Source organism: Neophocaena asiaeorientalis, unplaced genomic scaffold (genome assembly GCF_003031525.2).
Source record: "Neophocaena asiaeorientalis asiaeorientalis breed wild unplaced genomic scaffold, Neophocaena_asiaeorientalis_V1.1 scaffold477, whole genome shotgun sequence".
NCBI lineage: Eukaryota > Metazoa > Chordata > Mammalia > Artiodactyla > Phocoenidae > Neophocaena > Neophocaena asiaeorientalis.
Window position 1 is genome coordinate 842,692 of NW_020172630.1, and position 18,007 is coordinate 860,698.

The 18,007-nt window shown below is 35.9% G+C and overlaps 1 protein-coding gene across 1 annotated transcript in view; it reads right to left on the reverse strand.

The window, feature by feature from the left end:
• SPATA17 (spermatogenesis associated 17) overlaps positions 1-18,007 on the reverse strand; it is a 184,994-nt gene that overhangs the window by 64,205 nt on the left and 102,782 nt on the right. Inside the window, exons 7-8 of the mRNA XM_024739215.1 lie at positions 8,472-8,675; positions 3,781-3,929 (exon numbers count right to left, since the gene is read on the reverse strand). Coding sequence (XP_024594983.1) covers positions 3,781-3,929; positions 8,472-8,675 — 353 coding nt within the window. The remainder of the gene's footprint in view (positions 1-3,780; positions 3,930-8,471; positions 8,676-18,007) is intronic.

The window sequence follows — 18,007 nt, forward strand, 5'->3', positions numbered from 1 at the left end:
ATCCTTGGCCTTGAAGCCTCCTACCACTTTTCTTTCTATTGCCTCTCACATAAAAATGAGTTTCTGTCAAATTGGTCTTCTCATTGTTCTACCATCATTTATCCCCATATCATCAACCTATTTTTTATCTACTTTCTCTTCTTTTCTCTGTCAAAATCTTAAACATCTCTTTCCACAGAACTCAATTCAGTTCCTTTGCTGTGAAGAACACCTTCCTAGGTCATCAGAGAACAGAGCAAACTCTATATTAAAAAAAAAATTTTTTTCATGGCACTTACTGTCTTTAACACACGCTTGACTAGTTTCAAGAGCTTATCTGCAAATGATACTTATTCTGAACTTCATTAGGTTTTCTGGTTCAGTTTAAAGCTAGAAGCACAGAAGTTTCATGAGGCCAGAGACTTGTCTATTTTATTCAGTGCTATATTCCGAGAGCGTAGAACTCTTCCTGACATGCAAACATTTGTTGAATCAATAAATACTCCTTTATATTTCTTATAATATCTAGCCGAGAGCTCCTCACATAAAGGTTACTGGACAATTATTTACTAACTGCTTATTTAATTTCTTGGCTTCGTAAAGATTGACATGTGAATAATGAAAATAATTTTCTTCAAGAAGGCATGAGAAAATTGAGTTTCTTTAGGAATAAGAAGTTTTTAAACAATTTCCAAAAAACTCTCCATACTCTATATGTAAAGTGTTACTGTCCCACTTCCTATACTTGTTTTAAAGAATATATTAAAGAATGTGACCTTATTTGGAAATACAGTCGTTGTGGGTATTATAAGATGCAGTCATACTGGAGTAGGCTGGGCCCTTAATCTGGTCTGACTGGTGTCCTTATAAAAAGGGGAAATTTGGACAGACACACACATAGGAAGAGTATCTCTGTGAAGATGAAGGCAGAGATAGGGGTGATGCTTCTACAAGCCAAGGACCACCAAAGATTCAGCCATCATCAAAAGCTACGGGAGAGACTCAACAGAAGAAATCACCCCTGCTGAGGCCTTGATCCAGGACTTTAGCCTCCAGAACCATAAGACATTAAATTTCTGCTGTTTAAGCCATCTAGTTTATAGTACTTTGTTATGGCAGCCCTAGCAAACTAACACATTCAGAAAATCTGTCTTTCAGAACCTTAATAAGAAATCTTCTATGAGTGGCCTATGAGAGCTCTGCCTGTGGTCCTCCTTAATTTCTGGTTCCCAGGGCTAGTAGATAAAATCCAGCCCATCTGTGGAATCTGTGGTTTCCCACCCACAGTTTGATGTCTTAGATGCAGAATTATTATGCTTGTAGCAGATACTAAACACGATGATAATTATCTTCTATTAAAACTCTGCTATGTTCTTGGTATTTTATACTCATTATCTCATTCAATCCTCATTACAACCTTTAAGATAACATTCCTCTCCCCATTTTACAGACAGGGAAACAGAGGCTCAGGCTGGCTAAGTTACTTACGCAAGATTATACTGCTGTTGTGTAATGCAGTCTAGATTTGAGCTCGCACAGATCTAGTTCCAAAGCCCAACCACAGTGCAATTTTCATAAAGGTATGGAAACAAAACAGCTAAATGTGTCATATCCTCAGATATAAGGCCACCCTTTGAATCCTTAAGGTTAGAAATAAAAAGCTCTACCTTCCTGGCTTTAGATAGAGGGTTCCCAGTTAAGGCCCTTGGATGGCAAAGGCACTGCCCTCAATTCCTTACAGGTGAAATTGGTAATGTGGCCAAAAACGATCCTTCTCATTACTAAACCATGTACCTCTGTGACAAAAGTAGACTTTTGGCCTAATTTCTATCACAAAATTATTATCTGAAAGATATAAAACCTAAATTTCTAACATTTCTTTTGCCTCACAAGATACGTTTATGTTATCCAGTATATGGAAACCAAAATGGATTCAGAAGAAGCTACAAAATAATAGTTTCAGTTCTCTGAAAAAGTGGATTATCCATAGGCTAGCTGTTAAAACCCATTGCTTAGCCTCCTCACTAAAAACATGATAGCTTCAAATCTGTAAGTAATTTCTTTAGCATTCCCAACTTGATTTGCTCCTGATTGGTTGGTTATCCTAAAAGCACTTTTCAGTCCGAAAGTTTCAAGGTGAAGGGTCATCAGCAACACTGTAGAGGTTGAAGATATTTACAAGTATTCCACAGAAAGTAAAAGTTGAGCACCTTTCTTTGGGGCTAACGTTGATATCTGCTCTTTCTAGGTTTATCAAGGAAAATACTAAGAAAGGATACTTCAGTATCTTTTATACACAGTGATTTCTGTAGCAATATCAATGTGGTCAATTATTTGAGAGGTTAATTTTGTTACTTCATAAACCCTGGCATCACTGAAAATAGAAAAATAATTCTGAATAATATAACTCTTTTGATATTCATCACTAAATTGCAGTTTGCTTGACTAAGTTGAGCAGCACTAATCTTCTATAATCTCTTTACTAAAAGAAATCTACCTCCCCAAAATAATTGGAAAAAAATGTTTCTTATTCATTATGTGTTGGGTAACTCATTCAATTATTGAAAGAATATGCTGAACACTCTATAGCTAATATCTCACTTCAAGTAATTGCTATAAAATGAAAAACTTTATGAAAATTACTTGAGATACTTGCCAATTTTATCTTTCATATGAGTTTGTTCAAAAATTTTTATTTTTCAAGAGTCTCTTCAGAAATGTATGATTAAAATAAAGCATATTATATATCCCTTCTGACTGATAAAACTATCCAAAATCCACCATGCTGGATAAGAGGTAATTCTAGTTTCTTTATATAACAAAACATACTTTGTAATGTATTTTGGAATTATTATTATATAACATATGTAATATGATGATTAGTGCATAGTATATATTATATAAATAAGTAACTGCGGTTTATATGTTGTAGTTGACATATAATTATTTATAATACATAATATATTAAATTATAATAATTTAGATTAGAATAATATAATTGCCTTTTTATTATTTAGTATATATAATAGTAAATAATTATGATATATTACAAAGATAATTACAAGATATCTTAAAGAATAATAATAATAATTTTTAAAAGCTTTTCTAGATTTTAAATTGTCTGTTTATAAATTGCATATAACTATTGATGACAAATGCCTGAAGAGAGAGGAAGTGCCTTGGAGAAAGATGTATGAATTGAGACCCAAATCAGTGATGCTAATATAATAATTTAAAATTGCATATGCTCTTAGATTGCCCTTTATCTTTCTCAATCATCTTCCTCAGTGGTGAAGAAACTAAACTCTTTCATTGTAGCCGATTTATTAAAACTACAGTGCCGTATCAATGTATCCAAATAAAATTTAGTTCACGTTAAGAACAATGTTTTTGTTCTGTTGGATCTTATTATAGAAGCATCAGAAATATGAATACTTTCACTGGATAATTAAGGAAATTATCTTCACAGATGCATGGATAGTGGTCACTTATCCCCGTGAAATGCCATTCATTCTTTCCTTTTTCCCCTTCAGTAATATGTATGTATGTGTGTGTGTGTGTGTGTGTGTGTGTGTGTGTGTGTATAAAATCAATATCATCATCAATATCGACCTTATCTAAAACACTTGCATATTGAAAAATGGTTGCTTCTGAATAGGTCAGGGGTGACCTATTCTCACAAATAAAAGATTCCTTTTCTCACAAATAAAAGATTCTCTACAATACTAGGAAATAGAAAATATTAAAAATACTTCAGGCACCAAACATGGTACAGCTACTTTTTTTAAGCTAAGAACTCACATATTGTCATTCACATTTCGCGTCCATTCCTGTCTCTGGAGCTGTGCTCTGGCCTCATTTAGCCCATCCATCGGTTCAGCCACTCGCAGCGTCGGTTCCAGAGGCTTGTAGCGCTGTTCCCACACTTCAGAGACATCGCGGAAGGGTCCCTGACAAGAAAGGGTGAGGTAGATAGTTTGTGATTTATGACCAAGGCTACTGAATATCTACAAAGAATAACAAGTAGTATTTACTAGGTTACTTTTAAAGAACAACTTATTCTTCTCTGAGTTAGAAAACACATGAAGTAAGAGCACCACATCGTCAAGAAACGTTCACACAAGTGCAAGTGATTATACTAAAAATGTTTTAAATTAGGCAGAATTTTCCCCACTTATATCAAAAGAGTTTTCATGCTAGAACTAGTTAACTTGTAGTTATAAGAGTTGCTTTGTTTTCTAATTTTAAAAAGCACGTTTCTTATAATTTAAAAAGAATTCACTCCCATTTTGAGTAAGCAAAAATATTAGAAAAGACCCTGGGCACAGTTTTCAAATAGAAATCAGACGGCAAGTTTTTTTTTCATTAAAATAAAGCTTTTAGGTGAATGCCAAATCTTACACTTAACTGGTGGCCTCTTCCAAAATATAGAAGGGCCATATTTTAAATTAGTTTAAGTGTTTTTATTTAAATTCTAAATTCTATTGCTTAATAACTCTGATACAATAGCGACCATTTAATGACACAAACATATAGCAAAGTTCATAAGTTGCAATGGTGTGAAGGGGTTTACGACATATTCCACCTTTAAATTAGTAGTTACTTATATTAGTTACTAGTACCCACTGGTTATCTAGTTAGTATCGTATGAAACACAATACAAATCAGAGGTGGCTCGAGATTTTGCTGTGCCATCGATTACATTTTGTTTTTGTCACCTTTGTTGTGCAGGAGAGAAGTGATATAAAATAGACAAAGATTTCTAATCATATCCCTTGTCCTTAAAGATCTCTTCTTTAAATAGGTTATCACTAACAAGACGCAGCTGGAGTTACTGCAAGCAGTGAGTGAAGACTGGGGGGCTAATAAAAAGAAATGATTCACGCCTCATTTATGTTCACTTATGTTTTACATTAATAGAAACCAATAATAGGAACCAGTTACCATAAAAGTCATGGACCGTAAATAACACAAATGGCAAATAAGTATCATCTAGTACTTTTCACAGCTGGATAGGAGGATTGCTATATTTGAAAGTAGTTAATGGATTTTTATTGGAATTTACTTTTTAAAGATACAGTAACATGATTCCAAGTTCAGGATTAAGAAATCAAAAGAGGATATTTTCTATAGATTTTTAATCTTTCACTTTGACAAATTCTGTGGTCTGAAAAATAATATTTGGTTGTGTTATTAGGGGCAAATTACTTCTCTAGACCTCTTCTCCTCGTATGTAAGATGGAATAATAACTATCTCACAAAATTGCCCTTAAGATACATAAGACAATATAAGTAACACTCTTAGCATTGTACTTAGAACCTAGTAAATATGCAAAAATTGTACTCCTAGCTTTATTATTATCTTACTACTCTTACTTTTAGTTTCTAGAGGAGTTTGAAAAAGATTTTGAACAACAGTAGCATCAAGTATATAAACAAAAGACTAAGGCTATGACTTTGAAGGGGCCTGCATTCACAAGGAATAGAGTCTTCTTGGTGGCCAATCTCTGCCGTCTGACCTTTGTCGATGTATCAATATAACACACACCCATTTGAGGCTTACTCCACTACTTGTTCTGGAATTTGCTATTTCCAACAAGATTAGGAAATGAAAGAGGAAGCTCTACTTAAGCAGCAAAATTTAGAATAAAATAGACCCACTCTTCTTTTTTCATTAACTATAATCTTCATGACCACAATCCTCCTTAAGAATGTCCATTTTTCTATGTGTTTCAGTACCTGATCCATACATTTATATCTTAGACAATTAATGTCTTGCCTTTGAGCTTAATAGATCACCTTCCTAGTCAGCAAACTTGGCCTCTACTGTCAAGGTTCTCTTATGCCAAAGCTTCTGTTGACTTCTATTTCTATGGATAGACTATTAGATCTCAAGTGATCACTTATACCAATCATGCCTGGAATGAGGTAGCATCCCAAATTTCACTCTGCTCATTGTACCCATTTCCAAATACTAATTCCTAGAATGTGTAGACCATTCAGGATTCAACCTGAACCTATGAGACTTTGTGGGCTCTTAGCTACAGTTCTCCAATATTTGACTTTCTTTGCCTTCAATCAAGTCCAATTATGAGTCAAATATACTGATATCCTTCTATATTTTTAACAACCCACATTAGAGTCATCTTGTATTTATAAACTTTTCTCAAAGCTTAAATAATAGTGAAAAAACTTTTAAACTTGCTATTATTGTCTCACACATTTAAGAAATTCACCTCACAAGTGCAGACAGACTGTTAGAGTATAAACAGTATCATTTGGACTGTAGTATATATAATCTCAAATGTCCCCAGTGATGAGGGTACCTTTTTATTATAGATAAGTACAGGAAATGGGGTTCAGTCAAAGAAAACCACATTAAGAATCCCATTCTGTGAAAACAGGAAAGGAAAGAAAAAAAAAAAAAGCAGGGAAGGAAGGGAGAAAGGAAGAAGTCAAAGATGATAAGAGAGAAGGTGGGAAGAGAAGATGGGAAAGAAGGAAAAATAAGAGAAAGAAGGAAAAGAAGGATGAGAGGATATAATGGGGGTGGGGGAGGACAACCAGGGGTAAGGAGGAAGGAGATGGGGAAAGAAGGAAAGGGAAAGGAAACAATTAGCAGGGATAATTATTTTGTGGTATGTTAGATAAATGTACCTTACGAGTATGCATGTGGGTATGTGTACCTGTATATGTATATGTGTATGTATATACACACATATAAAATCTTCCATACAGATGTGTATTCCCCATACATATGAATGTATACCTTTATATAAATGTATATGTATTTTCCATGTGTCTTTATATTTACACCATGTGGGTATAATAAGAAATATAGGGCTTCCCTGGTGGCACAGTGGTTGAGAGTCTGCCTGCCGATGCAGGGGACACGGGTTTGAGACCCGGTCCGGGAAGATCCCACATGCCACGGAGCGGCTGGGCCCGTGAGCCATGGCCGCTGGGCCTGTGCATCCGGAGCCTGTGCTCCGCAAGGGGAGAGGCCACAACAGTGAGAGGTCCGCGTACCAAAAAATATATATATATATTTGGTCTTTGTCCCTGGTTCCTGGCATAGAGCTCCTAAAACCTTTGCAATTTCCCAATGATAGGAGTATCTTTTGTTACTCATAACAAGAATACACCTGAGTTTAAGCTAATAAGGTGACTTAGGCTGGAGTCCCTAGATAGCCTCTGGGTGAGACTGGTCACCAGAAAGACCAAGTGATTAGAAGCTTGGCACTTCCCTCCTCCAGGGAGGGGAGCGCTATAGAGACTGAGGGAGGAGAGACAGAGACAGGAAAACAACCAACCATGTGAGTGACCCTACTAGAGGATCTCCCTACCCTCCTCTCCTTCCTCCACAGCTGAGCTTTTATATGAAATCACGGTCCCGGCTGACACCTTGACAGCAACTTCATGAGAGATCTTGAGTCAGAGGCACTCACCTAAGCTGTACCCACAACGCTGACCCATGGAAACTGTGAGAAAAGAAACGTGTGTTGGTTTAAGCCATCAGGCTTTATACATAAATATAATATAATTTATTATACAGCAGTAGATACACAGAGGCAAGCCTGTGTAAGAAGCTAAGAGGCAGCAGTTCTGGGGGTGACAGAACTGCTCTCTGGGGGTGACAGAAGTGTTGCTCTCTGGAACTTTTAGGACAGTGACAATCATCACAACCCATCCCACTCCACCCTTTAGCCCTAGGAAGTCATTTGCCAATCATGCTATATTCTAATCCATAGTGAAGATTTTGTCTTTGCTTGAGTTTTGCATTGTTTTGGGCCCTCTTTAATTCTCCAGCTAATACTTTTTAACTGACTCCCATGCAAATTATGTTTACAAATGTATAGAATCATATGAACCATCAGATGAGAGGCTAAATTAAATAAATTTGATAATACATAGGATTTTTCTAGCAACAACAGGTTATAACAAGTACAGTTATTACAGTATTGTTACATAAAAAGGTTACATCCTAGCCAAAAATCCTACATGTTAATTTCACACCCAGAACAATAAAAGTCAATGCCAAGGAAATATTTATTTCTTTGATATATATTTTAAATGTACTTCATTTTTATTATTTAAAATTAGATTCTTGGGAATTCCCTGGCAGTCCAGTGGTTAGGGCTCGGTGCTGTCACTGCCATGGACCAGATTCAATCCCTGGTCAGGGAACTAAGATCCCACAAGCTGCACAGCACAGCCAAAAAAAAAAAAAAAAAATTAGATTCTGTAAAAAATTAATTTTCTTTTCGTTCCACAAAGACAAAACAATAACTTTTTTTAAAAAAACAGAATACAATCACTGACACAATTCTTATGTATGTATACATATAGCTGATTCACTTCATTGTACAGCAGAAGCTAACACAACATTGTAAAGCAACTATACTTCAATAAAAAAGAAAAAAGTGAATAATAAAAGTACGAAGACAGAAAAGTTAAACTGAAAAAAAAAAAAAAAAAAGACTAATGAGTACCTGACATCGTTTCCTATCAATGGGTGGCAGAATTCCGGACCGAGGAAAGGACCGGGCACTTGTGCAAGCCAGCCAGCTGCTAAGGCTGACGGAGTGCTTCGGCTTCACTTTAGGTCTTCGGTGTGTTAAAGGCTTTGCCTGCTGTAACCGCAACTCCCATGGATCAGGATCTTTTCTGAAAGGTGAGTTGTACATACCTGGAATCTAAAGAAGAACAACATCATTTTGATTTTTTTTTTTTTTTTTTTTTTGCGGTACGCAGGCCTGGGCCTCTCACTGTCGTGGCCTCTCCCGTTGCGGAGCACAGGCTCCGGACGCGCAGGCTCAGCGGCCATGGCTCACGGGCCCAGCCGCTCCGCGGCATGCGGGATCTTCCCGGACCGGGGCACGAACCCGTGTCCCCTGCATCGTTAGGCGGACTCTCAACCACTGCGCCACCAGGGAAGCCCATCATTTTGATTTTTATCCTTCATTTTCACATAGAATAAAGGGAAGATAAGGTTGTACCATACAAATTTTCATATGTTTAAGGACTATGTTAAACTACAACTCTAGTTCTTAATTAGAGGAGGACTTTAGTCTAAGGATATTACAAAATACACTTTGTCCCCAGACCAACAATTTCAGAATGATTCATGGTTGAAGACTAAACATGTTAAAAACAACTAATAGAAACTATAGTTTCTATCTGCTACACATGGCATATTTGATATAATTGTACTTGAGAAAAAAATAACAGGACCTTAAGGCATTCATTTTGTATTCTAACCATTAACTATGTATAGGTATACTTAACCAGCTCTGTAAGTCATATGTTCACTCACACAAACTCAAATATATAATGCTTGAACCAGTTTCAGGTACAAAGTATGAACTTAATAAATATTGGATTATTTGAAAGATTATTCATTATACAGCCTAATTAACGGCCACCATTTTAAGTTCTTTAAAATAATAAACTGGTATATGTATATATATATTATATACAAACATACATGTGTGTATATATATGTATGTGTATACACATGTATACAATCATGCAAAATAACACCCGGTATTTAATGAGTTGCATTCACATGGTTAGGAGCATTATATCTATATCATCACATTACCCTTGCTGTCTATCACTGACCTTGTCACACACGGCATCAAAAGAGTCCAGACTTATTTAACACAGTGACTGTTGTGCAATGGAGGTTCAATAGATGTGTGCAGGTTGAATGTTAAATTCAGGTTTAGCACATTCCACTCTCTGAAAATTCAATGATCTTTGAAGACACAAACTGCTATATTTTTATCCCTTTCCTATATACAAATGCATACTCATAAAGAAAAGCTATATTTTAAACGATAGGATGGCTTGTTTAGTTGCTCTGTAGACATTCTAGACTAATGTAAAGAATGTATCCATTAAACCTCTCTGGTTTTTCCTAAAAATGTGCTTTTCTCTCATGCCACCATCATATCCATAAATATTTCTGGTTGTTATATTTACCTCTTGAAATAAGCAAGTCCAAAGTATTATGACTACCTACGGTAGTTGTCTTTGAAAAACTATGCTAGGAAATTTTATATTTCTAGCCTAACTCCTCAGTAAGTATAAACCTCTAACTAATACCAACTCAGGCTAGATTCCATGTCCTATCCCCAGTGCTTCCTTAATTGCCTGGGGACAACTCTATCACACTACTTATTACATTGTTTCAAAATTATCTTTGTGTGTCCATCTTCCCTAAGCAAGCCGCTGGAGCACAGGGACTCTATTTTAGGTATTTTTGCATCTCCAGGGCCTAGCAAAGTGCTTAACACATAGCAGACACTCAAAAAATGAATGCTAAATGCTTATGTAGAAAAACAATGCACTGTTCAGAAGGGCCCATAAAGTCTCTATTTTACTCTTACTTTCTTGAGCCGCATAAATATTTTAGTAAAATGTTTGAGTTTATTTCAAAATCTGATTGACTTCCTTCAAAGTTATAGATTATATCCTTTTCATCTTTCTTAACACTTCAGGTTTAATCTGCTTTTGAATACATTGTGATCTAGAACTAAATTATCACAGACCCACTGAGTCATCTTCAATTCAAATTTTTCCTACGCTAAGGAAAAAGTTAATGTAAATATATTTACCTATTTAAATTTTTTCTTGAATTGGCTCTTCTTTGAGACTTTTTTCCCTATACAATTTACATAAGATAAAAGTATTGGAAACATTATAGGCATTGTATAAGCCATTTTTAATGTCATGTTAACATTCTCTTACTATAATACTAAATACAGAACAAGGTGGACACGTAAACAGATATTTTTAATGATGTTAATGTAAGAAAATTAATACACATATGTATTCAAAATAGCTTTTGGTGAACAGTAATTTTTAAGTGGATGGTAATTTTTAAGATGATTTTTAGGGTGATTTTCTAAGATGAGACTATACCAATTGTAATGAGAGAAAAACAATAAATTTTATACTAAAAAGACTATTCTAACATAAAATAGAACTAAATCTACATAGTCTATGAAAGAGATATAAGAGAATACCATTCTGTTTAGTGATGACCTAATAACTGAAGTCTGTTAGTTTATCATTACCATAATCTTACAGATTAAAATGGTAAAATGCATACAATATAACTAGATTATAATTTACCATTTTAAAATATCTATCTACCCGAATAACTGCTACCAGCTATTAACTTTACCCCCATTAGAAATCTTCCTTGATCTCCTTCACATTTGCATGCACATGTATACATAGGCTAGATGGGAAATGCAAATAGATCAGTAGACATGATAGCTTTCTTAAATTATATTTTGCAACCTATATGGAGATCTCCTCATGTGTATTCTCTTTGCAATTTAAATCATATATAGATAGAAAATATATTTTAATTGAATGGAAAATGTATCATTTAAAATCTTCAAGGTGTCAGTATTTTAGAAATTAATTTAATACATTTGGCTAACTTTTGTCAATGAAAACGGTCCAGCCCCCCTCAATCCCTACAGCAAGCAGAGACCCTATCTACTTACATTAATATAGTATCCATTTAATTATTATTTCTTTACGTTAACAAAACTACCCGAACTATTGTCTCAATTGCTATATTTCATTAATTTGTAAGCCACTTTGTGAATAATGGTTTGCTATGGATTTTTTAAAAAGTATTACTATGAGTCACAGAAGACAAAGTTAATCCTCAGGGACTATGACATATTTTTCCGTTTTCACATTTTTCACAACTTAGAAGGGCTAATGCCAAGCTAGCTTTGGGGACTTCATTTTCAGCAATAATTTTCTAGAGTGACCAACACTATGGGGAAATCTGTGCTAACTGTTAAAAAAAAAAAAAAAAAAAAGAAGAAGGCTACAACTGAGTTATTTGCAGTACTGTCATGCTAACATTCAACTCAATAAGACCCAAGAAATCTCAGGAGAGGACTCTGCTAATAGCTTCTTACTGACCTCCCTGTATCAGGCCCGGCTGCTGACTGGTGGCCCAGTGGTGAATACAGCAAATGAGGTGTGAAAGCACTGATTTTTTTTAAAGGCTGTGATTCTGACTCGTCAAAATGAAAGGAAAAAAAAAAGGCAATGAGTTATATAATAGATATATATTTTTCTTGAATTTCCCCCCTTCAGACCTCCCATCATGGGAACTTAAGCATGACCTAGAATATTAATTATGCCAGGTTGAACAGCGAGCAAATGTACCATTTGTTACCCGGTCACCCTTAGCATTACATTAATATTTTGAACCATTCCATATTTCTAACAATCTATCACATCAGTTGGCTCTTTTCTTCTCAGTTTTTATTCTTCTACTGAAGAATTCTAAGGGAAAGTACTTTAAAAAATGCAGTTGACTTGAAAACAAATGGATATACTTGTTATATTTGGAGCATCTACTGCTGTATTTCATGAAGAATGTTTTTATGGTCATTTTCCACTCATACACTGACCTTTATTTTGTAATTGCCTGCGGGAAGCCAAAGTCTAATTTTTTCTCTTCTCTTTGTTATTGAGGTTTACTTTTAAAACGAGTTTCTGTAAAATAAAAAGAATTTGAAACAGGACCGGGTACGCCTATAATTCCCATAGCACGATTACTAGTGCTTCAATTTCAGCTTTTATCAGATTAGAAACAGTAATTTCTCATGATTTCAAAGTAACTGCTTATTCTAGGAATGAAGAACTCTACAGGATACGTGGGAGAATTCAAGTTTTACTTTTGCAAATGACAATTACACAGCAAAAAGTATTTTCTTCAAATACACATTACTATATATTAAATAGGTGAACAACGAGGAACTACTGTATAGCACAGGGAACTATACTCAATTTTTTAAAAAAATTTTTTATTGAAGTATAGGTGATTTACAATGTTGTGTTAGTTTCAGGTGTACAGCAAAGTGATTCAGTTATATATATATTCTTTTTCAGATTATCTTCCCTTATAAGTTATTATAAAATAATGAGTATCTTTCCCTTCAATATCTTATAATAACCTATAATGGAAAATAATATGTATAACTGAATCACTTTGTTGTACACTTGAAACTAACACAACATTGTAAATTTTACTATACTTCAATTAAAAAAAAGATTTTAAAAAAGTATTTTCTTGCCCCATGAACCATGGGGGGGCTGTCTAAAATATGTTTGAGTTCTAAGTTTTAGTAAAACATGCTTTTAAAATATAAGACACTAGGCAAGCACAGAAGAGTAGTAAAGGTCTCTAATAACTAGAAAAGTGGAAGTGGGCCAGGGAACTGCGAATGAAATATTTGCCGGGGTGGGGACTGCTGAATCAACACTGACCGATGCTCTTCATCGTAATTATCGGGACATACTAGTGCCAGGGGATTTATAAAAATCCCACTCCGCAAATAATTGCCCTGGCGTTAGGAGACAGAGTGTTAACACACTGTCACAGGCCAGCGTTTAGTAAGATAGTCTACGTTCAATTACTCTTGCTGAGAACTAAAAGGAAACATGGTCATTTCTCAGATACAGACAACAGTCATGTTAACCCTCAGATACAGCATCCCAGAAGGAATAATAATTTCATGGAAACATTAGGGATTCACAAAGGATATATTCGGTATGGTTCTTATCTATCTAAGGCAAGAGTGTATTTTTTTTTTAAACTACAAATGCTTTTTCTCGTCTTTTACTCCATTAAGAAATAATATGTTTAAATGTCTTCAGTCAAATTATAGAGGGAGTACGTTAAATGCAGAGCCCCCAGATATAGGCAGCTTTATTAGGTTAACAAATGATTTTTATAAATCATTCGGATATCCTAATCATTATTATATGTTAAAATATTCTCATGAAATGTTGATTAAAATGAAGAAATTTAAATAAGATACCATTCTCCATATACTAATTTAATTCAATAAATATTGAGCATCTTCTAACTTAGGAACACTTTGCTGGATCTAAGGTGGGTACAGAGATAAATAAAAAGTGAGCACTCCCATCAAGCTGTTCTCGGAGGGGGCATGGGTAGAATGATTTTATGACTGACAATAACACAACCAGCCTGTAGTAAGTGTCCTCTAATAACTGTTTAAAGGAAGTATACACCAAAAGTTATGGTAAAGGTATATACCCTTTAGAAAACTGTGTGGAAAAAGTATTTGAATTTGTTCTAAAGATGGGTAGAATTTTGGCAATAATTATCTTGCTCCAGACGCGCAGGCTCAGCAGCCGTGGTTCACAGGACCAGCTGCTCCGCGGCATGTGGGATCCTCCCTGACCAGGGCACGAACCCGTGTCCCCTGCGTCGGCAGGTGGTCTCTCAACCACTGCGCCACCAGAGAAGCCCAAATTTTGGCAATAATAAAAGGAAGAAAGGTAGTCCAGGCTAAGGGAAGGGTAAAATCAAAGACATATTTGTGGGAAAACATAGACCACTGTTCAGTGAACATCACTTTGGCCAGTTTAAGCATGAAGCTACAGTCATAAATGAGCTTGTGAAGATAAATTGAGGCCAAATTCTAGAAGGTTGCAAGATTGCACTTAATTCTACATATGATGTGGATCTGTTGATTTTCACATTCTCCTTTAGAAGGTAAAAGTCTGAAGCAGGCCCTACTGGTGCACAAAGAGTATAGAAACAGACCCAGTGGAAACCTAGGCAAAAAACACAGTTGAAAGAGACAGAGCTAGCATCAGAGCTAGACTCTGATATGGCAGGGGTATTGGAATTATCAGACCAGGAATTCAAAATAACAATGATTCATAAGATAAGGCATCTAACAGATAAAGTAGACAGCATGCAAGAATGGATGGGCAATGACAGCAGAGACATGGAAATTCTAAGTAGAAATCAAAAAGGAATGTCAGAGATCAAAAACATTGTAACAGAAATGAAGAGTGTCTTTGATGGATTTATTTGGAGACCAGACATGGCTGAGGAAAGGACATATCAACAGAAACGTCCAAAATGGAAAAGCAAAGCAAAGCAAAAGAAGTCTGACAAAAATGTAACAGAATGTCCTAGAATGGTGGGACAACTACAGAAGGTCTGCCATACACATAATGGGAAAACCAGAAGAAGAAGCAAGAAAGAAAGGAATAGGAGAATTATTTGAAGTAACAATGACTGAGGATTCCCCCCAAATTAATGTCAGGCACCAAATCACAGACCCAAGAAGCTCAGAGAACACCAAGCAGGATAAATGCCAAAAAACAAAACAAAGCAAAACAAAACGAAAAAACCCCTACACCTAGGCATATCATATTCAAACTTCAAGAAATCAAAGATAAAAAATCTTGTAAGAAGCAGAGGGGATAAACACCTCACTTATAAAGAAGGAAAGATAAGAATTACATCCAACTTTTCCTCAGAAACCATACAAGCAAGATGAGAGTAGGGTGTAATATTTCACCCAGAGTGAACCCTCATATAAACTATGGACTTTGGGTGGTAATGATGTGGGAAGGGTGTAGACAGTACAGTCGTCCCTTGGCATCCTCAGGGGATTGGTTCCAAGATCCCCCCCACCAAACCCGCAGATACCAGCATCCGAGGAAGCTCAAATCCCTTATAGAAAATGGCGTAGTATTTGCATATAATCTTCACACACACCCCAATACTTTAAATCATCTCTAGATTACCTATAATACCTAACGCAATGTAAATGCTGTGTAAACAGTTGCCTATGCACAGCAAATTCAAGTTTTGCTTTTCCGAACTTTCTGGGGTTTTTTTCCTTTGAATATTTGAATCCATGGTTGGTTGAATCCACGGATGCAGAATCTGAGGATATGCAGGACTGACTTTATATGGCAACTTCCCGCTCAAGTTTGCTGTGAACCTAACATTACTCAGAAAACAGCCTATCTTAAAAAAGTTAAACACATGTTTAACATATAACACAACAATCCCATTCCTGGGAATTGATACAAGAGAGATGAAAATATATGTCCACACAAAGACTTGCATGCAAATGTTTATAGTGGCATTATTCACAGATGCCAAAAATTCAATGTAATCCAAATGTTTATCAACAGGTTAATAAATTAACAGAATGCAGTTACCCATAGAGTGGAACACTATTCAACAATAAAAAGAAATGAAATACTTATATATACTATAACATGGAAGAATCTCAAAAACATTATGCTAAATAAGTTAGATGCAATACCACATATTGCATAATTCCATTTATGTAAACTGTCCAGAAGAGGCAAATCTAGATAAAGAAATGTACAGAGGCATGAGGTACATGGAAATCTCTAGACCTTCCACTCCATTTTGCTGCGAACCTAAAACTACCCTAAAACAAGCTTCAAACTTATATTTAGTCCCCCTCCATCTGCTCTGCTTTGAACCCCTCTTACCCTCTACAGGGAAGCCAGAGTAATAACTACAAATTAAAAAATGGTTTTGGTCCCTAAAAGACTATAAATGGGGACTTCCCTGGCCGTCCGGTGGTTAAGACTTCGCCCTCCTATGCAGGGGGTGTGGGTTCGATCCCTGGTCCGGGGAGATGAGATCCCACATGCCTCACGGCCAAACAACCAAAACATAAAATAGAAGCAGCATTGTAACAAATTCAATAAACACTTTAAAATTGGTCCACATCAAAAAACATCTTAAAAAGAAAAAGACTTTAATCGCTTTTCAATGTACCTAAGAAAACCTAACAAGTTCTTAACAAAGTCCTTTGTTCTGTTCCAATCTCATTTAAGCCACTCTAACCATCCGTCACTACACACCATCCACATTGGCCTTCTTTCATTTCCTCAAAACATGCCAGGCTCTTCCATGACTTAAATTCATCAAAAATGTTTTTTCCATCTGCTTACTTGCCTGGCCAAATTATACGGATCCTTAAAACTTCACATTAAATATCACTCCTTTAGAAAGACCTTTTGTGACCCCATACACATTGTCCTACTATATTATTTCCCCCAAAGTTCCCTGTTCTTTTTCTTCATGGCACTTATCACTTTCAGTTATTCACATATATGACTATTTGTTCTTTAATGTCTACCTCCCCAACTAGAATTTAAGCTCCATCAGGGTAAGAATAACGCCCATTTTCCTGACGTTTATATACTTAAGTTTGTAGTCCTCAACTCTGGTTACACAGTAAGTTCATTTGGGCAACTTGAAAACTACTATGTCCAAGCTCCACCCTAGATCAACTCAGGTGGAATCTTTGAAGCACGTGTCTAGGCATTAGCTTAGTTTTGTTTTTAAAGAACAGCTGAGAACCCTGACTTATTACCCATCTCAATACCTGGCTCAGAGTAGACAATCAATCCATGTTTATCTGAATAAGTGATATAAGACCAGAAGGCTGTAAAAGGAAGCAAAGCCTGTTTATTCAGAAGTAAGAAGAAAGGCCAGTGGAAATAGAAGAATGACATGGAAAGGGAGTATTTTATAGAAACAGAATCAAAAGACATGGATAATAGGTTAATCAAGATATAAGGTACACTACCAGATGTAAAATAGATCGCTAGTGGGAAGCAGCCGCATAGCACAGGGAGATCAGCTCGGTGCTTTGTGACCACCTAGAGGGGTGGGACAGGGAGGGTGGGAGGGAGACGCAAGAGGGAGGAGACATGGGGATACATGTATATGTGTAGCTGATTCACTTTGTTATAAAGCAGAAACTAACACACCATTGTAAAGCAATTATACTCCAATAAAGATGTTTAAAAAAAAGAAGACGACAAATATAAGGGAGTGTGGAGTTACAGAAAATCTTGCCTTTAGAACCCCAGCAAGAGTTCACAAGAAGAGCAGTTATGTGGGAATGTTCATCTCTGTTTGGGAGATGTTAGGACTGAGCTTCCCACAAAGCATTCAGGTTGAAAGGTCCAGTGTGGCGTTGTCGGAGCAGTCTGGAACTTAGGAAAGAGGTCATAGCTAGCAACTGGAGCGTTTTCTGAATAAAAATGGCTGAAGGTGTGAAAATGGATGGAGTCACTGAAGGGGAGACTAGAGACTGAGGGACTTTTTTCTAAGAAGTCTTAGGGATGTGTATATAGGAAGTAAGTGGGAGAAGGG